This window comes from Vanellus vanellus (assembly GCF_965231255.1).
Source record: "Vanellus vanellus genome assembly, chromosome: 1".
Lineage (NCBI taxonomy): Eukaryota > Metazoa > Chordata > Aves > Charadriiformes > Charadriidae > Vanellus > Vanellus vanellus.
In genome coordinates, this window is record NC_138905.1 from 43719938 (window position 1) to 43746736 (window position 26799).

Genomic DNA, 26799 nt, shown 5'->3' on the forward strand with positions numbered 1-26799 from the left:
GTCTGAAAGGTATACATTCATCTGTAGCATCTAGCTAAAATATGCATTTTCAATATTTTTCATTTAAAATAGGAGGGTGGAAGTGCTTTAGCCAATAGCTCTCTGAAAAATAACCAAAGAAGATAACTAAAAAGCCAGCTTTTATGCTAAACACAGCTGTGAAACATTTACTAGAGTAAGAGATACAAAATTTTTCTCAACTGTGTGTTGTTGTGCTTTCTAACCAATTTCTGTAACATTTCCTCTTCAAAAGTGACAGATTTAAATAAAAGTTGATATTGCCCCTTAATGGTTTGTTAGGGTGAATCTGGTTTAGCAATGTTAACGGCAAATGCAAAGTATCTTCTTACATGTCTTGTGACTCTAGAAAGCATCTTTTTCCCTTTTGTGTGCGTAAGGATAAGCTTTTATTTTCATTTGTGGAGTCTAACTAATTTGAATCCTCCTGTTCGTTGTTGCTTACCTGAAACCCTTTTTCTTTTCAGTTGTTGGTTTTAAATTCTGGTCTGATATTAGCGTACTGCCTCCTCTATATGTTGCATTACATAAAATAAACTAATTTCTGGTTATACCATTTCAGGCTTCCAGGACCCTCAAGGGTGCCAGCTGCAGGCAGCAGTACCAAAGTCCAGGGAGCTTCTAATTTAAATCGGAGAAGCCAGAGCTTTAACAGCATTGACAAAAACAAGCCTCCACAATATGCAAATGGAAATGAAAAAGGTAACTGATTAAAAGTGACTAAGCTTACTCTACATAACATACAAGAGGAAAAAAAAAATCACTTGGTAAGGAAGAGGTATGGAGCTAGGGCTCTGAATTAGGACTTGTGGTTGAGTTGGGATTAAAGTTCAGAACCGAAAACTTTCACGGTGTTACATTTTATTCCTCTTCGATGGAAGTATCAGTGAGTGATTTTTCTGAAGTAAAAATGAAACCGTATTGCATGCCTATAATCTTGATCCATATTCAGGTATACTCATACCCAAAGGAAGACTGCCATCATTTTCAGGGGACTTTGTGTCTTAGCCTCTAATGGAGAAGAATCAGAATATTATATTTGCATCAGAATATTACATGCGTATATTCCTGCAGAACCTTACCTAGGGTGTATATAAGTCTAAATAGAGGATTGAAAATTAAGTCAAATGTAATGAAATTTTGCAGGGATTTGAATTCAGTGTTCATGTTTTATTGCCTCCTTTAAATATGAACTTTCATTATGGAAACAAACCGAGTTTCCTGGGTCCTTCCGTTTCTCCCACCATGACACTGTTTTCCTGGAAAATGTGCCTCTTCAGGCTTTATCTCAGAAAAAATAATGTAAAAATTCATCTTTCTGGGTTGTGTAACTAATCCAGCCCCCTTCCCCCCCTTCTTTCTTCCTTTGTGTAATGAACAGCATTTTATTCATATCTCTTGGTTGGAATACAGTTGAAAATGATACAATATACATAGTACCCGTTTGCATCCTTGGGGTCTGTGGGAGGAACAAGTATGCAGTGAATGTTCTTCATCCAAGCAACAGGCAGCTATCCAGATTTTTTTTACAAAATTCTGATGAACACACTTTGCCCCTAGCTGTATCTGAAGATATAAAACCATCCTTTCAATAGTTATTTCTTTATTTTTACTATCAGGGTTGAATGTTTTAGATAGTTCTTTAGTGGGATTTATTTTAGCAAGGACTTGTTTATGGCAAGACATCCAGGCTAAAACTAGAAAGAAATCAGAGTGACAACTGAGCAGACACTGTATAGTGCACAAATACGATAGTGAAGTTATGAAGCAGGAGATGTGGCTGCTTGAGTGAAGGTATGTACAGCAGTTTAGGTTTTAGAATTGCTTCATAACGTTGACAGAAGTTTACTACTAAAATATGTGAGAGTGAAATGATTCAAGGTGAGACATGCTTGTAGATACTAATATTCTTAGCTCGTTACTTGGAAACTGCCTTTTGACTGCTAAGGTTTGCATTGCATTGCACGTTTATGTGGCTTTTTGCATGATGGATTTCTTTACTTTCCAACTTCTTTACAGCAGAGAATGAGAACCTTGACGAAATTTTTAGTGAAGTCATCACTTGCAAGAGGATAAGGGCTTTGTTTGTGTATAATCATTCAATTCATTTCACAGGATATAGAAAATGTAATGTTGCATAACTACAGAGTACTACATTTGAGATGTTTCTGTCTGCTTTTTTGTTCCTTCTTTCAAAACAGCAAAATGGATGGAAGAACATTGATTTTACTTGAGAATATAAACTGAATACAAGTTTGTTTTAGAGTGTAAAGCAGAAGTTCATTAGAGAAAATGACTGCTGCGATGCAAGGATAGCGAAGTGATATTTTTTAGAATACCCTAATACCCTAAAAGTATACATGAGAACCTGTATTTGAATTTGCTATGCTACTTCTTTGCCTAAAGAGAAAAACAACTGAACCATGCTATTTTATAAATTTAATTATTATAGCGGCTAATTTTTGAATATTGCAATGAAATTTCCAAGTAGTCTTTTGATATTTTTTTTTAAGTATTTGAGGATGCTCTGTGAACTAAGTTTTTTTGAAGAATTTGTTTGGAAACAAACTTCAACGCTCACAATATTAATAGTAATAATGACAAACACCCCTTTAAAAAAAAAGTGTCACTATACGTTGAAAAACTGATTTTTCCTTACAGCGTGGCACACAATAAACCTTATATTTCAAATTTTGCTTCTGATGCAGATGCTTGGAGCAAGATAACTTTAACGGCTTCCATTGAATAGATAAGCAGTCCATACACTCTAATTTCTGAGACAGATTGTATAGTAAATAGCTTGTAATTCTCCATTAGTGCTGCATGAACTGAAAAGGAAAAAGAGACGACTCGCTCCAGGTAAATAGTTGTTAGGTGTTGGGACCCCCAGACCTCTTCAAGGGCAGACGACTTTTGGTACATTTTTCTCTGCTCTACACCTTCCTGTATGTGCTCTAAGGAGACTTCAGAAAAGATATACAGCATAAGGATTTGTTTTTAATCCAGTTATATGTAATACTGGAAATCCATTCCTGCATAATGTGGTTTCCAACTCAGTCACAGTGGGGAATGGATGTGTAGACACAGAATTAAAGGAGACCTGAAAGCGAGCCGAAATAAGATGTGGCATGGCTCTTTTATTTAGTGTTTCGTTATTTAGTATGGCGTTAATGTTATCTCCTTTGAATGTTGCTTAGGGAGTAGTTCACAAAGTCAGAAACCTCGCTTCCCTGAGCGAAGGCAGGTTTGCTTTTTCTTGAGTCCAGCCCACTTCTCACCCACAGACGCTACCCATTGCGATGCCACAGGTAACTGTAGCTGCGGTTAAGTCAGGAACACAGAATAAAACAAAACAATAAACATGCCGTGAACTTCTGTGGAACTTTGGTGAGCTGACTTTCTGGGTTTTTTGCTAGGCTTTGCGGCTTATGGATGGGTTTCAAAGGACACATCTGTTTTCCCAGTCATGTCACATCTATCTTCTTCCGGCAATAAAATAAAGACAAAAATAAAACTAGGAAAATTAAACTATTTGAATAAAGTAATTATTCACATTGCTAATAATGTGGGTACCCAGGGCATTTTGAATCCAGCAGAGAAATAATGTTCTGATTCAAGTCAAATTAAAAAGAGGAAATATTTACACTTAGAGCTTAAAAACACTGTGTCTGAACACTGATAAGGGTCTCTATGTCATGGAGTTTAATTGCCCGCTTTTCAGTATAGTTTTATAATATAAAGTGGTGTTTGTGTATTGTCCAAACTCGCTTTCAACAGTATTTAGTTATTTTGCCCATACTGACTGAGAAACTCGGTCCTGGAACCCCGTTATCTGATGGATGCAAATTGTTGTTCATCTCTGACCAGTATGTACAACTATAGTTAATTTGTTGATGTTTCTTCTGGTGCCAGTATTTTTCGAGATGTCCCTGGTGGTGTTCTCTTCCTGTGCTGATAAGGGGTAGCTACTTTCTCATGGGCAGCTGAAAAAGGGCAGTTGAACGAGCTGAACTGTTTTAACCTCAGCAGATGGACCTCCCATTCCTCCAAGCATCCCTATAGCAGTCCTTCCAATTTCTACTAACCTTTTTTATTGTGACTGGCTAAAACTGGATCCTCTAATCTGGACACCTGCCTGCTACAGAACATGTAGATTATCAGTACCTAACTGCTGCAACGGGGGACCTCTTGTTGTCGCAGAAGTCCTGTTTTCTCCAACAGCACTGAACACAGCAAAGGTCACAGGCGAGAAGACAGAGGAGGCTGATTATATACTGGACCCCAGTTTAACCCCAAACGTGTCCTCTATTTGTGCAACAGCCTATGAAAAACGGACTTGAAAATGTCCTTTCGGTTGTCATGGTCTTGCTGGGGTCTGGTAGAAATGTCTCTTTTTGCACTGAACAGCTGGGGGTGTTGCTGCTCTGCGCACCCAGCGCAGGGTGAGCTGAGCTCTGAAGCGCAGAGCTCTCCGGCAGAATGCAAAATTATTTCTACCACGGGCTGATTATGCATTTCAGCAATAAGGGGATTAGGCCCTAAACAGAAGACTGTCTTCTCGTAAAATTCAGTGTATAGGAATACGAAATCGTTGTCATAGCTTGGGTTCACTTTGTAGCAGAATCACCACAAGGTGGGGACAGATTTCACATAACAACCAGCTAAATCTAAAGCCAATTGAACGTGCAGAAAGCAATGAATGTTGTGTAGCTTCAAGTAACGCATTTGAGCTGGGGTGGGGAATAAATCTTTTTATTCCACATCCAGACAGGCTCTCAATATTTCTTGAGAGCGTGGAGTCCGCATTCCTTGCAGAAATGTTAAGGATACACTTTAAATTGAAGATTAAAGTCAAGTTAAAGCTCTCTGTAATTTTTTGATGCTGTTTATGGTTTGTGACATAGGGATCAAGTAAGTACCAGTGGTTCCAGGAAACTGTGCTTTTTTGCTATATATGTAGCAGAACAAGCTGTTGATGAAACAGTAAATACTCTTTACGATTTGTCCTCCCAATGAGTTTAATATTAGATAGCAGGGAATATGGCAAGGCATATGTTCTTTTTAATCAGAATGTCTTTTTTTTTTTTTTTTTTTGTAGTAAAACCAATAGCCTGAAGTCATACAAATGTAACAGAATTCATACAACAGAGTGCAGTGGCATCCTGCTGTTCACAGATTGTTACATGTATTCTGCATTAGCTTTGCATATTCTTATTCTGCAAAACTACTGAGATAGCTAAAGACCCCAATCCTCCTGTGTAATTAAGGCAAGCTTAGTGCAAGGCAGGACGTGTGCGAGAAGGTCCTTGTGCACACCCAGTCCTGGGCTATCAGCCACAGGGCTGATCCCTGGTATAAATTAAGGAAGCCTGAGGGCTGCAGTAATTTCCAACAGCTGTTGTTGGCCCCAGGCTCTCTTCCAGTGTCTGAGGCTCACCAGAAAATAGCGGGAGCCCAGCCGCAATTCCTGCTGTGGTCGCAAGGGAGGGATCAGCTCTGCAGCCGCCCACCAAAGCTGCTCCATGTGCATGGCGCTATCTGGAGCTGGGGAATAAGCCGTAACATCACCTGTCCCAAAAAATGCTCTGTGGCAACCCTTACCAGTTAACGTTTTCTTGCTTAGTAACTGGACGCAGAAGAGCTGCTTGAAACCTTCTGTGAAGGTGGACTGACCTCATTTAGCGCTGCGGGGTTTGCATATCGAGCGGAGGAACACACGAAAATCTCTGGGCAGACGGAATTATACAGTGTCTATTGAAGGAGGAGGTGGTTGGCCTGCTGGGATCCAGTTGTTAAATAGGGTTAAGCAAGTAAAAGCTGTTACATTTCTGTCATGTCGCTTTTTTTTTCCCCCCAGATTTTTTAAATTATTATTATTTTAAAACTAGAAATTCTTAATGCTTTTTGGAGAAGTAAATTTTGCTATGTTTGCATTCGTTGTTAAAGAAAAAACAGCTCCCCTTTCAGGATGCTCAAAATCCTTCCTTTCCTATGCCTGTTAGTGGCTTTCAGGCTTCCAGGTGGGTAGTCTAATCCATACTAGAGCCTTGGGGCTGAGACTGCAAAAATGAAAATGACACATAACTTCCAACTCTGTGCTGAAGGGACAAATGTCTTCAGTGTCCTCATCGACTATGTTATTCAGACAGCGGGCCCCGAGGCATGACTTTGACTTCATGTGTGTATGCAACACATCAAGCGCTCTTTTTGCCATTACATGCACTATATTTGTGTTGCATGTTTCATAGGCTTTCTTGTAGTAGTGAATTGGATATACTATAGGCAGACTTACGCCTAATTTACTGGCAGTCCTGAGACTGAACAGCAAGACAAGATAGATACACTAAGAGAAAATGCGTTATCTGCTGAAGAGCTATGTACCAAATACTTGATTGCCATTACCACTTCATGTCTCTTGTGCTCCAGAGTAATAGTGTTTACATACTCGGATATGTCTTGGAAATCTAAGCTTCATACAGAAGAGCTTAACCCTTTCGTGCATTGGTCTGCTTTGCTTAATAAGGCTAGGTGACTTTTTTGAAAATCATGGTTGTCCATTAGCACAGTTTGATTATTGCAGAAACAGTCTTGTTCACATTCATTCTGAAGATTTGCTGAAGTTCCTGGGCAATGTAAATTTAGTGAAGGTACCAGAGCCCCGTAAACGAACCTTCTGTACCTATCTGAGCTTTAGACCCCAAATAACTATCGTTGCTGTACCCATGTAGATGATATATCATTGTAACTTTCAAGTACTGACACTGGTGAAATTGCTGATGTATTTTTTCCCACCTATGACAGTGCACTGGGAGGACTTCCTGAAGTTAGCTTCTAAAGGTTGTTAACTGTCCTTAAAACCAAAAAAAGTACAGTGACCTGACATTTTTTACTTTTATGAATATTGATCATATTGCTTTAATTTCAGTATTATTCAGTCCTCCTCCTCCTCCCACCTAAACCTCAGCTTTCTAGCACATATTTTGCTTTCACTAAACATAAACGCCCTCTTTTTCTGCTTTTGTTTTTCTTCCAATATTATAGCATTCTTTTTTCTTCCATGTCTCAGTGGTTTATTACTAACAAGTGATTGGAAGGATTTCTTTATGACTTATTAAAGATAAAATCTTTAAATGGGAAGGTTTAATTTGCATAATGAAATGGTTACAGAGAAGGTGGTCCCAAGGCTGAGCTCATAGACGTATTACACAATACCGTGATGGGGGTGGGAAAAAAAAGGCATTTTCGATTAGCACCCTTCATGTTCCACGCACATGTAAATTGTGCTTATCATAAATCACATGTAACTGTTTTAAATGCCAGAGGAGTATGATATCACCTTTGAGCAGGAGATGGGAGAATAACCGTACCATTATGGTTCTTTCTGTTTTTTAAGCAGATTCACCAAAAGGCCCTCACCCATCTGCAGGCATGAATGGAAATGTGCAGCATCCCACCAGCACCGGGCAGCAGCAGGTCTCTGCCATACCCTCTCCAAGTGCCAGCAAGCCTTGGCGCAGCAAATCCATGAATGTCAAACACAGTGCGACCTCTACCATGCTGTCCGTGAAGCAGCCTAGTCCCGCAACCTCCCCTACTCCATCTTCAGACAGGCTCAAGCCACCCCCTTCTGAAGGCGTGAAGCCTCCTTCATCTGGACAAAAATCTATGCTGGAAAAATTCAAGCTGGTTAATGCTAGGACTGCTCTGAGACCTCCTTTGTCGCTGAGCTCAGGACCCAGTGACAGTGGGAGAGAGGATGATACCTTTTCAGAGTGTGGTGAAATGGATGTCTTAAGCGGTGGGGTGAACAGCGGCGGCTCCACAAGTAGCAGTCCTAAAGTATCTCCGAAGTTAACCCCTCCGAAAGCTGGAAGCAAAAATCTCAGCAATAAAAAGTCTTTGCTACAGCCAAAGGACAAAGAGGAAAAGAACAGGGACAAAAACAAAGTTTGCACTGAGAAAACAGTCAAGGAAGAGAAGGACCAGGTCACCGAAACATCTACAAAGAAGAGCTCAAAAATTGCAAGCTTAATCCCAAAAGGAAGCAAGACAACAGCAGCCAAGAAGGAAAGTTTAATACCGTCTTCTAGTGGGATCCCAAAACCTGGATCGAAGGTGCCGACAGCAAAGCAGAGCGCTTCATCTGCATGCACGGGAAGCAAGGAGGTTGAAAAACTGAGGACTACAAAAGGAAGCCAGTCCCAATCAACACCAAAATCTCAACTTAGCGAGAAAGCTTCGCCTTCCTCTGGTCTTGCTTCTTCTGAAGGGAAAGAACCAAGCACAGCTCTCACCCCGGGGTCCTCCACGGCTCTGTCGGCCTCGATGGCTGCAAGCAGTGGCCAAGGCACGGGAAATGGTGTCGTCCAGCTTCCTCAGCAACAGCAATACAGTCACCCCAACACTGCCACAGTAGCTCCTTTCATTTATAGGTAAGGCCACGAAGGGAAATTGGGTTTGTGTACCATTTAGGAAAGAGAGCTAAAACAGATAGAGCAATGGTGGATCACACTGTTATGGTTCTTGTCTCCCACCTTCTGTCACAGCGTCATGCAGATGTTTTCCTAATATTATTTTTTAATTAATGTTACTGTAAGAACCCTTTCTTCCAAGAACTCTGAGCCTCTACCTTGTACAAAAGCAATCCACTGCAAATATTTGCTGTTTAAAATTCAGGATGTTTTGATTGAAACACAAATCACGTGCTGCCCGGTGCTGCTTTTGAAAGGTCACGGCTGAGTCAGGTTTCTAGTGCGAATATTCTTGTTTGCAATTTAAGAACCTCAACATTTATTTGCTGATATTCAATAATATTTGCTTAAAATACACGGTTCTCTTAAAAAATCCTAAAATAAACTGCTGATGTTTTCAGAGTATGTAACAGTACTAGTAGGATATTACAGGAAAAACCACGCGCAGCATTTATGGGCAGAGAGAAAAGCTGCTGTTTGTAGATCATTTTCCTGTTTAGGTTTATACATGACGTAGGTATAGATTAAATCCATGGAGGCAGTTAATTTTTACAGGTGATACAAACTCTTCTGGTGGCCAAGGCTCTGGAATGGAGGAATGAACAGTTACATTTATCAACCTTTGTCTGAATTTAGTTTGCTGTATGACAGAGCAACTGAAGAGAAGCTGAGAGATTTCATTGTTGTACAGTTCAGAAGACAGAGAAAGTGTAGAAAGACTGGCAGGCTGGTTTGAGTAATGATTTCAGATGTCAGCTCTTGGAGAGCTTTAGCTACAGTTGTGGGTAAATTTAACATCTGATAAAATGACAAATACATTATTAAGCAAAATATACTGGCGGTTTTTGTTAGTGAGTAGTACTGTAGATAATCTTGGCTAAAGATTAAAGAGGTGCTGAAGTAGGCTCTGAGGGAGTATATATATCATTACACACAACTAAACATACCTTCAAAACCAATCTGGATGAGTGATAAACTGTTTAAATTAATTCTGAACAAAAGCGGTTCAGAAAAACGTATGGGAGGCGACAAAGGCATAATATAGGTTATATTTATTCTAATGTGCAGTGGGTAGCCTCTTGAGTTTCAATTAAATCTATCACTGAATGTGCTTAATATGCATGTTTCTTTATAACTATCTGGAATGACTTCAGTGCTGCAGACGATTTGCAGCGCGGTACATAGGATGGCCTACATATGTGTTAGGGTGCATATATAACGAGAGAGAAAAAGAAGCTATGCTTTCCCTTCAGATGAATGTGCCATTTAATGGCAATTTTACAACATATTGATGCCATTTCATTGCATGATGGAGATATCGTTCTTTTAAGCTTCATCATGAAGCAAAAGTTGGAATTTTAAAGGGCGATAGAAGCATGCACCCAGTAAAATTTGGTATTAATAATCGTCTGTTTGCTTCAAACAAACAGCAAAGGAGACTGTATTTGAAGTTAAATCTCGCATGAAAAAAAAAATTCTCAGAGCCAAGGTCTGATCTCGGAATGCCATAAACCCAGAGTAATAGACCGACTTTGATGAGGTTACTTCAATGTGTATCTCCGCAACTGAGAGCAGAATCTGACCCCGAAATACGCAGTAACTACATTCCTTACAATTCTCAAGGGCTTTGTAACAGTACACAATGATTTCATAGAAGAATATAAATATAACCAATATATCCAAATTTCCAAAGTCAGCATATTTTTTTTTTTTGTCGACATATGGCAAGTAGAAGTGTACATGAAGCTGGGGTGCTGTATTTACATTTTCTTGCTCTTAAACATAACTGTTTTCTGAGCAGTCACCACAATTTATACACAGAATTTTCAGGTGTGCTTGTTGGCTCCTAGAATAGCTTTATAGATCAATGTCTTAATAAACGACAGTTACCATTTAGACTAACAGTTTTTTACAGCTGGAAGATTGTCTAGGCTCTGTGAGTTTGCAATGCAGTCCCTGCAAAAAGTTCCAATATAATTTAGTAAAAATACAGTGCATTTTATCCGGAATCCTGCAGAATGCTGAAATATACTGCAATACACTGCTGAGATCAGTTGAGGCTGTTAGCACAAGGATAAGTAAGCCAGTGCTTTTTCCGTTTTGTTGCTGATACCGGCAGATATAATGTATTTTTCAATATTTATTACCCAGGAGGATGTTTATGTAGATTTGTGAGTAAAAGAAAGTATTCCAAAGAGTTTCTTTGAGGCCAGCGTGTATTTTGCTTTAACAGAGAATGCAGTACTATAAGACTTACCAACGCTCATGTTCTCAGAGAGTTGTGTATTTTCCTTAATGGACAGTAGATAAATAATACTGTTTCACTAGGAGGTTCTGAAATGATATATTGCACTATTCAGCTTCGCGCTCTCGGTGCTTTGTCCTATATGATACCACATTGTATTTTTATGCCTCTTTAAACACCATGGCATGGAAATTCCTATGGGATTATTACTTCTCTTCAAAGAATAGCAGCAACAGTCAGAGTTGCATTTGAGATAATCTAAACGGGTATAATTTAAATTCTCCCATCCTCCTCAGCAAGTGATTATTTATTTTCAAATGCGGTTGTGAATGTGTTATTTACAGCCTCTTACGTGTCCCCTCTGAAGTTGACTGCAGGGTCCAACTGATTTAAGAAAGGCTGAAGTAGATGTAATTCAGTTGCCAGAAAGCTTGACAAGAGAGACACAGCATGAAAAACAACTAAAAGGAAGGTGTAAGAGACTGTATAATTGCTTAAAATGTACCAGCCACTACTTTAAATTACACATTCTTCTATACAGACAGAATTGGAGGAAGATGGAAATTGTGCCCTCTGCCAGAGTCCCTTAGACTCGTATTGGACTTGGCCATAGAATTTAGTTATCTTCCTAGTGGTGCATAAATTTCAGATGGAGAAGAGTAACACAGTTAGTGCTTACTAGGTTACAGCGAAAATGGAAAAAAAAAAAGAGAGGTATTAATGAAAAAAAAAAAAAAGTCTGAATCTTTCTTCTAAAATCTTAACAAGAGAATAACAGCTTGATTTCTCAGTATTTGGACTTCTCAGCTTTCCTACGTGTTGCCCAAAAGTGTATTATAACCTGTAATTCCAAACATTTTATTGCACAGAGAAGAGCCTGTTGTATGCAATCATTGCTTTATTTTTTGTGAGCCAAATTGTATAAGTTTGTGTTATTTCCATAAGAAGGGAAACATAACTAATAGCCCCAGGAGTAACACAAATGTCACCTCACTCCATGGGGCAAATCCTTAGTTGATGTAAATCATCATATGAAATATGCGATATGTTGGCGATTTAACATGTCCTGGGGATTTGCTCAAACACTAAAGGAATATTTCAATAGGAGAACATTGAGTTGTAACCGGACGCATGTCCTGCAGTTTAGTTTTATTTTATTGACTCCTCCAGTAACTGCTGTAGGAGGTTAGCGGGTCTCTTTTCCATGGCTGGAATATAGAATCTGAAGTGCCCAAATCCCAGGGGCTGCGGTGCTCAGGAATTGCTTATTGCCTGGAATTCTGGAAGTATAGAAACCACTGCAGAGAATTAGCTGACCACTCATCATCCTGAGCTGCACTTCTATGTTGTACATCGGTTAAATTTCAGTTCTTTAGCTAAGTTTGTAGTTTAACAATAGCAACATCTGGAAGAAGTTTCAGCACTGTCTGAATGAGACCTTGCAGAGATACTCTTTCAGCGTCAATGCTGGACTACAAAAACCGGTTTGGCGCTCCTTTTGTCCCTGAAGAATAAGAAACTGGTAACTTCAGCTGCCTAACAGATTGGTACAGAGAAGATGGGGCCAGACGTCTCTGAAAGGCAGGGTGATAGGATGAGAGGTAACAAATGCGAGTTACAGCAGGGGAGATGCTGATTAAAAGTTAGAAAAAATATTTTTACTCTGAGGGTGGTGAAACACTGGAGCAGGCTGCCCAGAGAGGTTTTGGAAGCTCTGTCTTGGACCTATTCAAGGCTCAACCAAACAAGTCCCTGAGCAACTTAATGTAACCAGACCTGCTTTGAGCACGTCGTCGGACCAGATGGCATCTAGAACATCTTTCTGATCTAAATTACTTTATGATTCTGTGAGGACTAAAGTGTTCGCTAGATCGGGACAGAGAAAGGAAATATCAGTATAATAAGCAAACACGTTACCAGGTACTAAAATCTCCTTCCGATCTCCTTTCCTATGTGGTGCTTGAAACAATTCTATTACTAGAGCATAGCTTCAAGGATGCATGGGAAGTGCAGAGCTGCGACAGATGGGTAGGAGGAGATAATCTGGTTGCACCTCTGGAAGCGCAGTGAAATTCAATTCCAGCTGCCTGTTCAGGATGTTTTTATACTGGCTAGGGAAAAAATTAAACTGCTCTTCAAGGATCCTGCAAACACAGCATCTGCAGGGTTTGTTGGAGCCATATTCACGTCCAGTTTCAATGACTAGAAGCTACTTCTGGTCATTGATTGTGGAGTTAAAATTAAGTTTTCAGTAAAAGACAGTCTATCAGTTAGTTGTGTTTGTTAATAATAGATTGTGCTGCTAAACATACTGCAGCTCTTTCTTTAAAAATGTGGTGATTCAAAGTTATGCCGCAGTGCTTTATTGATTTCTGGTTTATTTACATTATTGTTGTGAAAACAAAACAACCGTCACCACCAAAATTTTGCAAGCGTAGGTAGCACTAAACAATGCCACCCACAAGGCTTACTTGTAACAAAAGCACAGTGTTTAGAAAACACCTCCCATTTCCTCACGCTTGATTTACAAGTAATTGTGCAAGAAAAGTTTCCAGTGTAGAGGTGTTGTCTTAAGAGATGGGAAGGAGGATAATAAGCGAAGAAACCATGCTAAACTCATGCTTGATTAGTGCTGAGTTGAAACAGTACCTTGATATTTCAGTTGCTTGCTGTTTATGATCTGAATTTGTTCTTTTAAATTGCCATACAGACAAGTGTGGCCTTATTCCTTTCACTAAATGGTCAGTAAAATGTAGGATAAAGGACCAAAAAGGATATTATGTCCAGTCTTCTGTCACTGACAACCATATTAACCCCTTCGTAAACCAACTAAGCTTTATTTTAAACTAGTTAATCCCCACTACTCCAATAGGAAGGTTAACTCATCTTATTGTTAGAAATTGTTTACAACCTACAAGAAGAGACTGCAGCCATTTATTACTTTGTTAATATTGTCCTTTAACTTAAATAGTTGTTTTCCCTCTTTTTGATCACTCTTTTTAAATATGTGAGGCAATACTCCCACCCCCTTCCTTCTCTTTTACAAGGCTAACCCAAATTGTCTCTTTTCAGAAGGGCTTCTCCCGCATGAGCATCCGAGTAGCCCTTCCCTGCAGCTGTTTCCCATTTAACTCACATGTCTTGAACATGGGTGATCAAACTGCTCACGTTCCAGATGTGGTCCTGCCAGTCTGTTACACTGACAGTGATACACATTCAAGACAGCTGCACCTCAGAGAGTTGCTGGAAAAAAACCCCCAGCGTATTCATCTGATATCTCTTGGAATGTCGAGTGAAAACCAAACGAATCTTTGATGTTATCTGTGTTTATCAAAGGTTGGCTATTTCGTTAGAGACAGGAAATGACTGACTGCGTTAAAGACAGCTTATGAAGTAGTGTTCCAAATTCTGTTCTTAATTACTCCTGTACAGGCTCATTTTAATCAAACTGAATGAGCTTGTGCAGGTGTGACTGAGAGCAGGATTTGTCCCATTAAGCGACTTTTATGCTTTTACAAATAGGTAGCGTATAACTCGGTGGGTTGGGGATAAATATATTCTCTGATTGCCATGATTAAAATAGACAACAGATTGTCCTGTTTTCATGAGGGTTGCCTAAATTAACCTGTGCTGCAGATGCACAGCACTGGAAGAAATGTCAATGGGGTTGCTTTGACTAAACTGAAATTCTTTTCACTTTCCTTGCTGTCAAGAGAGATGCAAGGATTTAATTTTTTTTTAAGGCAATCGGCTGTGAATAGGTAGAAGATAGAGAGCCATTCATTAAAGCCAATGTGTAAGGTTAATGAGAAGATCTTTTAATTTGCTGTTTGCTTGCCTGGAGCCTAATCTGTGCTGCAGTCCTGCAGAGATCACTTGAGTCATTCATAGGATTAATATGGCCCAGAGTAAAAAGTAAGAGACAGAAGTATAGGGGAAGACAAATCTCACAATTTCCCCTTCCCTTTTTGTTGGTTTTTTTTTTTTTTTTTTTAACTAGAATGGCTGAGCTAAGCAAAGAGGCATCGACATGCTTTTTCAAAAGTATGACACCCTGAGACAGGCCTAGAGCAAAGCAACTTGAAGTTTTAGGTGCCCAGTCTATAGCTGGACCTCCTTAGTCCCCAAGAGCTGGGGCTTCTACATGGTTTTTCTTGGAAATCATTCACCACTAGACCAATCTCAGCCCATCCAGCTTAAGCTCAGCTCCAGAAAAAATCAGGGCCTTGACCATCATGGACCAAAAGCCAGGGCTGTTGGGGAAGCGCTGACAGCTGGCAGCCCAGCAGAGGCCTCGTGGGAGAAGAGCTATTGGTGAGAGCCCCATCCCCAGGTTCTTCAGAATACGTCCATCAGGGCTGCCAAAGGGCTGGGCGGGTGCCTTTTTGCCCATCACTTCCACAAAAAATAATGTTTTCTCAAGTAAGCAGAACTTAAACTGCTGCTAAATCCATAGTCCTCTGTGGGATTTCTGTTGTTGCCTCAGATAAATAGAATCATTGATGGTTTTACCAAATTAAATTTGATTTTTTACCAAATTAAACATGCTGAATGAAGTCAGTACCACAGTTTCTTTGTTATTTGTTTTGATAGCAAATCGTATTTATTTTATATTATATTTAAACTTTCAAGTTTCAAGCAAGATAAAAGGAACATTTCATGCTTCTTAGATCTGTTATTTCAGGCTGCCTATAAATTTAAGAAAACCTCATCATATTTACATTTGGTTTGTGTTTCCATGGTTTTCTTTCTACAAGTTAAATCAAGCATTCTTTAATTATTAGCATTACATGATATTTCTAATTCAGTGTTTTTACGTTACGGCGTAGATTCTAATGCCATCTAATCTCCCAGAAACTGTATTTTATGATGCAATTAATTCCACAGATCAGATTCTAAAATTTGGAATTGAAATCTTCGCAAGTATCTCTTCTCACAGTGTTTTTCAACTTCTTTTCCTGGTAATAGCTGCATCAGGTTTTTGAAAATAAAAAAAAAAAAAAAAGCCAACAAAACACTGAAGAATCGAAATGTGCTTTAATTGGTATTTGGTTTATCCCTAAAAGTTTTGATGTGACCTGGGCAAGTGAAGTTGTGAACAAGTAAAAACTTTTATTCATTGTTATTTTAAGTAAAAAGATTTAGTCATCATGCTGAAGTTTACGTAGTTGCTCGAGATCGCTCATTACTTGTTTGTACTCTTGGAGGGAGTCAGTCCTTTTAACATTAGTATCTGTGTTCCCATACAGTCAACAAGTGATGTATCCGTCTGTATTGACTGTATAGGCAATAATCACTGCCAGGGGGCGATCCAGGTCGTTGAACTTCTGGTTTACCTATCCCCGTTCACTAGATGAAGAATCAGTGCAAATGTTGGGTATTGGTGACTGGGGAGAGTCCAGACCACTTAATCCTTTTCTGATGATAGATGTCCACATCAACAAGAACGGATCCTTTCTATGCTTTTTTCTCTTCCCCCTTTCTATCCTTCTATCCTCTAAGACAGCTTACATAGAAAGCTCTTGGTCATTCAGGGAAGGGTTTGCATCACTATTCTGAGTTGATGCAGTGATTGATGGTTGAACGGTTGCACAATCAGGAATGTGATGCTATAGGATCAGAAGGACAACAGGTGAAAAGGATCCCTTTTTGTTTCTAACCAGGGGTGGACTGATGTAAACTCCATATACGTTTTGTGGAGAATGCTGGGAATACTTGATCTGCACCCACCTGGCCGGGTGCTCTTCCTACAAGACTGAATGCAGCCTACTCTTTTCCAGTGTTCCTCTCACTCACTCTGGCACCAGCCCTGGCAGCTCCATGAATTGGGTTCAACGAGAAGAGTGCAGACCACATAAATTACCTTTGCCGTTATTATAAGTGCCTTTTTCTGAAATGTGTTTTTGGGCTGATAGTTTGCCCTGGGCTGATCCAGCACTAAGTTTCTGCATTAACCCAGACAGGAGTACTCTTGAGAATTCATGGCCTCTTGACATGGCTTTCGCTGCAAGTAGACAGATCTGTCATTTGTTTTGGTGATTTAAAACAATATGGGAAAAGAGGTGGACGGTTGAATTTCAGTGTGTGTTCATTGGAGAGGGAAAGAGTGGGCTTTTTGTAAATTAGGACACTGTCCTCAAGCAGCAAATGTAAAATTACATTCAAAGTCAGTAGGATATAAATAACCTTGCTGCACGTGCTGAGTTTGTGTTTCCAGTAGTGTGTGACAGAGAGAAACAGTAGACGAGAACGAAAAATAGCTTTTCTAGAACAGTTGTCTGTTTCTAGCACCCCAAAAGTACAGAAATTGATAAGACGAGTGCATCAGGTCAGACATAATTTACATTTCTATTTCTGTGTAAGTAGAGTCAGACTTAAAAGATTCTAATCAACAAATTCCACCATGACAGTACTTGTGCCATTGTATATGTATATATCTGCTCCTTCAGTTACTGGCATGAATTACTGAACAAATCTATTCATTAAGTAATTCTGAAGAAAATGTTAACTGGAAAGTTATTTCATAAAATAAGTTGCCGTAAAATTCTTTTAAGAGATAAGTCACTGTTTTTATCAGCTATACTCATAAAATAAACATTCATCACAGTTAAATGCTTGTATTTACAGTTTAGCTGGTCATTGGAAACACTTTATGGTGAATTTTGATAACTGATCTAGAATTTTAATATTTTAAAATTAGGATATAAGTATTTCACTCGTCTTTTAAGAAATCAAAAGACTGAATGTGCTGTTCATGTCAGGAAAGCTGTAAGAACTTGGGTTCTAAGACTTTTCCATTTTATTTTGAAAAGTGGCTAGTATATCTTTCGATGTTTTCCTTTACTGTTTACAAATATGGTACAGGTTGCTGTTTAATGGCATCGTGGTTCAACAGTTCATGTGTAAGCTAGACGCTACAGATGTTCCTTAAGGAGAGACAATAACTGTGTCATCTATTTTGTATTATCATCCATGTGCTTGTGTATTTCTTGGTACTTACCATTACGCAATAGCAAATAACTGTATTCAGGAAAGGGTGCCCATTATAATTTATCAATAATATCCACAGAAGTATACCATCACAGAAAATATGGGCTATCTGTTAGCAAGTTAATGGAAAAACTTTTATTATCCCATTTCCCCAGAGGGCATATAAGGGGCATTATCAAAAGAAGCTGCACATAGATTTAAATATCTGGGCCAGATTTCCATTCCAGCCTTGCGTAAGCTTCTTCCCACATGGCCTTTCTCGCTTAATATTTCAGCAATTACAAGTTTTCCTTTCCCTCATATATGTGCAGGGATGTGACTTAACCAATTGAAATGGGTTCTGCCTATATCTGGTTGACAACTCTTGCAGAGAAAAAGCAAGGAAACAAAATGGCTCCAAATTTCTCAGCATTAAGTCTGACTTGTTCTGGAAGGTAGAAACAGAGAGAGTTCCCAGTTGCTTGCAAATTTGTGTAGCTGGAGTCAAACTAGACATTCGTGGTATTTTCACCATATAGTGGTACAATTCTAGATGGAGCTGCAAGTAACATTTGTTTCCATTCATACATGAGTGACAGATAATAATAATAATCAATCTTCTTGCTTGATTTCAGAACTCTCTCAGAAAATGACAGTACCTCTTTACCACCTGCTGACTCCTGCACCAGTCCTACTAAAATGGATTTGTCATTCAGTAAGACTGCCAAACAGTGCCTAGAGGAGATATCTGGTGAGTAACAATAAGTCAGGAGAAGCCTGTGAACGTCTTTGTTTACATCTGTTTCTTACCAGGAGCTTTGCAATGGGTTGAAATAATACTTCTGACCTCTGTTCATGAGTGGTATTAAATATGCAGAAAATTTGGGTCATGCATAGTTAGTGCTTCAAATGCACAGCTCTTATCTGAACTGGCTCCTTCTGTTCAAATATCCTCTTCGTCAGTTCGTGGAAACTGAGCTTTCACAAAGTGGGGGTTTAAGACATTATTACTTTTTAGTCATATTGAATGTTCCAAGAGGAGCGGTGGAAAGTCGACTTCAGAATGTTTGACACTGTTGCATTTAAGATCATCAAATTAAACCATAACATCAGAACTGAGACATAAATTAGATAAGATGTATTTTGCTTTTATAAACGAATCTATATTCAGAAACCGATCGAGTCCTTACTGTTGTACCTGACTTCTAAGCTCTTGCTAGAGCTAAGCTTCTAAAGGTTGTGTTCTGGAATTCCTTGTAAACCTGGAGTAAACTCCTTATTAGCTTACAAATGTGAGGGGATGTTTTTAAATCATATTGTAATAATTCCTTTGAAGTCAACAGAGCTGTGCTGATTTACATCAGCCAGGATCTGGCCGTAACTCTGCCTATGGATGCAAAAAGCAAAGTGTGTCACAGCTGACTTTCTCATCAGGACTGAATTGCACTGCAGGGTTGTGTGGGAGTACTTTCAAAGGGACTCTTCACCAGAGCTGTTTTGTTGTGGTTTAGGGGTTTATCTTTGTTGTTGTTTTGGGTTTTTTGCATTAGCATCCTTACTCTTTTCATTTTTATGAGAATCATAGAATCATAGAATCATAGAATGGCTTAGGTTGGAAAGAATCTTGAAGATCATCAAGTTCCAACCCCCCTGCCATAGACAGGGACACCTCCTGCTAGACCTGTCCCTTTAGATTCTCCTGTAGTTTTGCTCTTTTACTCCAAATTTTTAACATTCAAATGGATTTATAACAAGTCATGCCATGCTTCTTCCATAGGATATAACTCACTTAAAGCACTAATTCGACACATCGGTCTAAAATTATCTCTCCACCAGAAGGGAAATCAGATGGCCAAGCTTTGTGGGACTGCCTTGGCATTTAGCTGACTCATACTGAAATTGAGGTTTTGTCCTGGTTTGTCTCAGTCCCTTTAGAAGTTTTCTGAGTCTAACATCCCTTATTTGCACAGCCAGCTTTTGTGATAAATATGTCACCCTGAAACATGGTGAAATGTTCCCCGGAGGTGACACATGCCTGTTAAAATTAATGTAAAAAAATAGTTTTAATTAATCCAGAAATCTGACTTACCGGTCTTGCATGTATAAAGAGTATAATTGAAACACTTACACAAATCAAAAGATGCTTCAAGGAATTATCCACAAAGATGCTAAAAAAAAAATAATATTGATTCAGTACCTGCTGAAATGATCAAATGGGATATCATGTCTCCTGGCCTTTTACTGTTCTGAACAGAACTGGAACAGCATCAAAAAGAAGAAAATGGCATAAAGGGCACTAGACATCAGAGATGCTCATAATCTGATTATTCAAACTGGCATTAGAAGTTGACTGACATAGCAGACAGCAAAGCAGAACCACTGGGAAAATGTGGTCAATGGTTTGTTGTATACAGAGGAAAACAGATGTGTGTCACCTATAATTGGCTGTTAGCAGCAAAAAAGAATGAATGGATTAAGTACTACATTTGCTGAATAAATAATTGTCTTGTGTTGGTGAACTATCACCAAGTCATCGGCGATTCTGTCATTTATGAACCTGCAAGGAAAAAACCTCATGTGATGGCCATTCAGGGCAATATTTGGATGGCATGATGGATTAGCCATGAGAAAGGATGATTAAATTCTGTTACTTAGGAGCATCTTTATTCTGATATGACCAAGGGTTTGTACTGGTAGCAGCAAGGAGAAAAGCAAGGGTTATTTCCTTGATCTGGTCACTTATATCCAGGGTGTTAAGAGATGACTCCAGAGTTTCTTTCACTTGGATATTATCATTTTCCTGAAATCTTTCACTGTTGCTATGGGTGGGCATCATCTTTACGTAATCTCAAGGGGTTTTTGCAACTTGGGCACCAAACACACTAGCACAGTGTATTGGTAGGCAATAAGGAACAATAAGCATCATGCAAGGGGCTGAGCATCTGTGGAAAGCACTACAGCTTGTAGGAGAGGGTTCATAAAGTGCTCTCCCACCTGTATTGTGTTTCTGCTTCATTAGTCTTTATTACTTTTACAGTGCCAAATATTTGCAACTAAGGCTAACGTGCTCAGGGCTAAGATATCTTTGCCCGTACCGTTGTATAAACTCTTTCTCTACTTTCAGAATATTTACACACTCATGTTTGTTATTGTCCCTTAGCTGAAGATCACTGCTCCCATAAATAGCCAAGCAGATCATATCAGAGCTCCTAAGCCATTTCAGGGCAAAATAGGCCAATCAATCTTAAACTAATGCTGTAAGTATGGCTGGTTCAAGGCTTCTCCACAACATAGGCAAAACTTGCATGGGGGGAAAAAGAATTAAAAAGATTTAGGAGCGGTTGTTCAGGCACCGTTCTCCCTGAGTTATTCAGGATACCAAACCCAAGCTCACTTCCTTGCTTTAGTGGTGGGTGGTCATGGCTCTGTTTTCTGTGCCCAGCAAGGCAGTTCACATCCTTTCCCAGTGTCTGAACACTGATGGTGAGGAAGGTGAGAGGGAGAATGAGAAGCTGTAGGGGTACTTTCAGCTCTCATCTTCTCTGTCTTCCTCCCTGTTTCTAAGGGAGCCTGTTACCTTTAAAACCTCTCCTGTCTTCCACTCTGCAAGGGATCACTTGGTTTTACTTGCACAGCTGTGAGATGAGGGTGGTGCTGGAAGGCGAGAGAGATGGTGAGGCCGGTGTAAGCATGGACCCAGAGGTACTGCCCTGATAACCCGGCCAACCTCTTTATTTATAGCTTGTCCCCATAAATCTGCCCGAGGTAATTTCCTACATGGCTTGTGCCTAAAGCCAGTTCTGCCTCTTGGTAGAGCTACTGTAAATCTGAGTTTCTTCACTGTTTCTCTCTCTGCTGGGAATTTGGTCCAGATGTGATCTGAAGTGCTTCAGACTTTTTTCCTACTTTTTTTTTTTTTTTTCCTCTGAATATTCTGCAGCTCAGCCAGAGCAGTCCCAGATGTTTCCATGGTGCACGTGCAGATCAGCAGTACAGCACATGCGCAGAGTAGGTGTAAGGCTTCCTGCCCACCTTGGATCCCCTCTGCGTGCGTGGTGTCCGTGATACCTGTACACACGCTGAATGAGTCCCACTTGTAGGCACGGGTCACCCGTGCAGTAGTTTCAGTGCACTCTGCCTACGGTAGACTCATCGCACATGTGGCACACAGATGTGTAGACTTCTGTCCAGGAAATCCCAGACAGAAATGTAGGAGCCCTAAATAAAGACCAGTTCTGTAGTTGTGCTTGAGCGCTCTTTCTTGCATGTACTTTACGTACCAGTCACCTCAACAAGACTACTCAGTATCTACGTTTCTGCAAAACTGTTGTGTAATTTTATAGAGAGGATTTTAAAACAAGAATGAGAAGAAAGACTGATAAACTAATCTCCTTTGGCGCTTGTTTTTCATGGTATGACTATGAACAAGTTGCTCAGACTTTCTTACCCAGTATTCCTGCTTGTAGTAGCTGTGACACTTATCTCTGCTGCAAGTTTATTGGAGAAGGATGTCAGAAATTTAATTATTTAATAATCTGTTATAAATTGTACATGTCAGTAGCTACAAAGTATTATTTTATTAAATCAATGATAGTGTTTGGCTTTAACAAGTGTTTACATGTTCAAAGAGCGTAATGAAAAGTGTTTGATTAAATAATTATTCATGAATTTAAATTATTATTCATGAATTTACAAATATTGACTCGTTATAAAAAAAATCTGAGGGATAAAGCAGAAATGAAAGTAATTGTAATAGGCCGATATCAACAGCAGGATTAACATAAAAACATGCAATTTTCAAGCTTTTATGTTTACTGTGCTTCTTTTTTGGTCTCTGAAAGAAATAGTTAATTAATAGTTGTGGAAATAGTTTACAGTATTTTTTTTCAAGTAAGCTTGGCTGAAGAGATTCATAATCTTATGCATTTGCGGATCTATTACATAATTCATTTGTAAGGCTCCAAACTATGCACTGAGACTTCAAAGAAAGTCTTATCTGACAGCAAAATTTGTCCCTAGATTATTAGTTCTTAAAATCATTTTTATAATTCCTTTTATGAAAGAGACAGTAAAAATAAGGTAATATGTTACACTGGCTATGATGGGTTGGGAAAGTTCCCTGTGCTGTTCTTGATTTAAACATATTCCTGTGTGGTGGGTGGGGAATACACTGAATTACAAAATACTTGGGGAATAATGCTCTGTCATGACATTTGCTCTCTTGTGCCCTCCTATACTGTCTCCTTAGTTTAGAAAGATGTGTTTGCTTGTTACTATATTTCATACATTTAAAATGGAGGGATGAGCTTTATAAAAGTATTTTTCGATAAATAAACCTGAGCATTTTCCACATTGCAATTTTATGTTTTGTTGAATGATCCCCTACAGAGAAGTGTGGTAAAGCAGAAGCATACATTCAGTGTTCTTTGTGCTGAGCGCTTGTTCCAAGAGTACATATGTCTGCCGTGTCTGAGGATGATCGTGATGATTTGTCTACCAAGTGAGGCAGTGCGATTAACGGGAGAAAATTTCATATAACCTTGTAATTAAGGGCAGTAGTATGGTGTTTGCACACACGAAAGCTGAATGAAGGTTATGTGATTAGCCATATCCCAGCACTTGACTCACCGTGTTTTCAATGTATGTAGAATGGCTTTAAACTGGAAGAGGGCAGGTTCAGATTAAACATTAGGAAGAAGTTTTCCACTTTGAGGGTGGTAAGGCTCTGGAACAGGTTGCCCAAAAAGGTTGTTGAGGCCCCATCCCTGGAGGTGTTCAAGGCTAGGCTGGACATGGCCTTGGGCAACCTGGTCTAGTAGGAGGTGTCCCTGCCTATGGCAGGGGGGTTGGAACTCGATGATCTTCAAGGTCCTTTCCAACCTAAACCATTCTATGATTCTATAGAAAAAGAAGTGATACAGGTGGATTCTGGAGCTGCCAGCTACCCTCACGGGGCTCCCACGCTATTCAAGTGTCATTCCTGTGCCTGGATGATGGTCTGTGACCTGTGTCCTGCTGCAGCTGAGCTGCAGTGAATGGCTCTGGTGGGAGAAGAAACAGGTCAGCAGAGACACTGAGACCCGTTGGGTTGCCCATGTTCCTGCTGTACCCCTACCAAAGACCCTTCCAGGCTGGAGTGGTGGGGCACCTATTGCCAACACCATACATGAGGTTTGGCGTGGCTCATTGGGTGAAGACGTTTCATCCCCTGCCATAAGTTTTTCTGCTCCCAGCTGGAAAGAGGACTACGTATAAATAATGAGTCTTGTATCTGGTCTATTTATGCTCAGCGCTGCGTGGCCGTGCCGTGCATTGCTTCCCTAGCATGAGGGAGTAGACCCTGTCCACAAGGCTCGCTGAGGGCAGATACAGCACCGCTGTAATGCCTGCTGCTACATATGGCCAGGCAGGCATACCACGAGCTTGGCGAGGAGGCAGAGCAGGTCCATACCAGCCTACAGCTGACCATGGAGATAAGCCACTTACTGTAGCTGTTTGGGCATGAAAGAGCAGGTGAGGTAGTTACCATTCATTTATTTGGAGTATCGGGCAGAGATTCAGCCTTGCCGTTTATGATAGGAAAGGTCCTGTTCCCTTGAACCCGCTGCACCGCAGAGCTGTGTGGGGCCAAATCATTGTCCCTCCTCTTCATTTGAAATTTAACACCTGAGAATACTGTACCAATTTGAGTATAAGTTGAGGTTTTAAAACCGCGGAGTGGGAAAAAAATGAGATTGCCCTTCCTTTTGCAAATTCCCTATTCTAAATACAGCCCCGTTGGAGCCTTTCTAATAACCTCAACAGCTTCCTCAGCTGCGCTGAACAGACGGTTGCAGCCGCGTGGCACCGGCAGCGCGTACTGGCGCGGGAGCTCGCAGGCAGTGCCGGAGCCCCGCTTCCTCAGCCGGGGCCCGGTCAGCATCCGCACCGGATCGCCGGGCTCTGCTGCAGGCAGGCACCAGCACGTTCGCAACAACCTTTTAAGGGCCCATATGCCACTGCGACTGGCAGGCCCTGGGAGTAAACACGGCAGTCTTACCTTTTTTTTTTTTTTTTTCTCCATGCTGAAGAAGTGGCAATATTTGGGACGATTTTGTACTCAGGCTGACAGAGCATTCTTTTTTGTCTCCTCTTGCTTTGACTTTGTGGGCTAGGTGGGGAGGGGAATGGTATCTCCTCTTGTTGTGGGCCGTGTCTTTCTAGGACGGTGTCAGTGATTTAATGTGGGAAACCGTCATTGCTTGAGACTACTGATTTTTTTTCTACATTATTTCGGTGTTTATGAGAGTTACCTAGGAAAAAATGTACCCTTCCTTCAACATTTCTAAGAAGTTTCTCCCCTGGATTTTTTTCCTTCTATATCTTTAAAAACTGCAAACTGAGCCAGCAAAAAGCAAGAAGTACACCGAGGCTTCTGTTAACACCCATTTATTCATACAGGAAACCTGCAAACAGCCTGTAATTCTTAGGGTGGCATTTTTAAAGGTTACTTCCCTGTTAAGGTTTCTCAGGTAGGGGTTTGAGACAAGCATAGTTTCACACTGGCAAAAGCAGTATATTCTTATAGAGCAATTTTCATATTTGTAGATTTGTACATGTTTTATGAAATTAATTGCCCTTAGATAAAAAGTTTGTATCTAAAAAATGAGAATGAAATTCAGCTAGTTCTTTGTTCATCTGTCTCTTATTTCTGGGACGAATATCTTTTTCTCTGTGAGAAAAGGTATACATTTAAACATAAGCATTCTCTCACTCTTGATAATGTGTTTCAAAACAACATTTAGAATCGGTGAACTTAGTTCAGACATGATACTGAGTTGCTTTATAAAATTTACTATTCCATTCATAGGTTTTCTTCAGGAGATGGTGAAACAATGATTTTATTACAGCTTTTTAATTCCATACTAGCCTCTGAATCTCACAGATATACAAACAAGGTACATTTTAAGGAAAAAGAAAAGAAATATTTCCTTTTATAAATCACCTTACTGGGTAGGTACTGTTGCCTTCCATATTTTAGTTTCTTTATGATCTTTAATTATTTTTTTTTATTTATTTAGAGCAGAAATTGCAGGACTGAAGGTCCATTTGCAAATCTGCTTTTAGCTTCCTGCACGGGGAGTAAGAGTGATATGGAAGGAATAGTTTGTCATCCTTACCTTTCGAGGAGAAAAATAGGATTTGACTGAGCTAGATCTGTTACTGTAGCATCCCATTCAGGTGAAGCTGTGTCTTGAAACCTGTGGCACTGTAAACCGGGCAGAGGCTTCTGTGTCTCCGGTTTAATTCACCAGGATGTTTGCTGCCATGGCAGCCAGCAGCATTCACTGCAGTAGCAGAGAAGAGTCATATATCTGGGAATGCAGGTTGAATACTAAAATGTAAGGAGGCTTGTGCAGAGCTTTGCTTCAGTGGTTAATTTTGGCTCTTTATTGAGCTCTGACGTGGAGGCTGTACTTGCAGTTCTGTGTCAGCCCATCTAAAGTGAAGAGCCGTCGTGCACTGGGATCAGTCATGATCTGCTGAAAGGGGGGAGGAAAGCCCGAGACAGCACTTGTGCCTACTTTGGATTTCAGAAGGCAGCAGCTGTAGACGGAGATGCAGGCCCACCGCTCCGATGAGACCGGTGATTGGATGGAGAGGGGAAAACACAGTTGGCTTTTGGGATTACTTCTGTGCTGGAGCAGAGTGTTTGATCAACTCTCTTCTGCTTGAGAGAAATCCAAGTGAAAATGACTGTAAGTACTGCAGATTAATGTGACGGGAGAGAAGTGGCTTAGCAGAGGCAGCAACGTAATTTTAAAGAAAATGACTGTGCCTGCCTAGTCATTTACAGTGTGTACACTGCACCTTTGAGCTCTGCTTCTCATTGCCAGTGCAAGTATGTGCTACCTGGGATGTGCAGCGTGTGGTCCGGCAAGGATCACCTCCCAGACCTTTCGGCAGAATTGAACTGCTGTTCATCTCAGAAAGATGAAATCTAACTGAGGTGAAGCCCCAGCCGGGAAGATGCAGCGATCTGCTGAACTGTCAGTGTTTAAAGGCAAGGAGGTTAGAAGAGGGTGTGTTCGTCTTCAGAAGCAGAAGTCTCTAACC

At 40.1% G+C, this 26799-nt stretch overlaps 1 protein-coding gene across 2 annotated transcripts in view; it reads left to right on the forward strand.

Annotated features, from left to right (window-relative positions):
• The window catches only part of NAV3 (neuron navigator 3), a gene marked incomplete at its 5' end in the record, with an annotated part of 275201 nt that overhangs the window by 131299 nt on the left and 117103 nt on the right, over positions 1 to 26799 (forward strand). For both annotated transcript variants that reach the window (XM_082492447.1, XM_082492448.1), the window contains 3 exons: positions 581 to 720; positions 7415 to 8450; positions 18339 to 18454. In XM_082492447.1, coding sequence (XP_082348573.1) covers positions 581 to 720; positions 7415 to 8450; positions 18339 to 18454 — 1292 coding nt within the window. The remainder of the gene's footprint in view (positions 1 to 580; positions 721 to 7414; positions 8451 to 18338; positions 18455 to 26799) is intronic.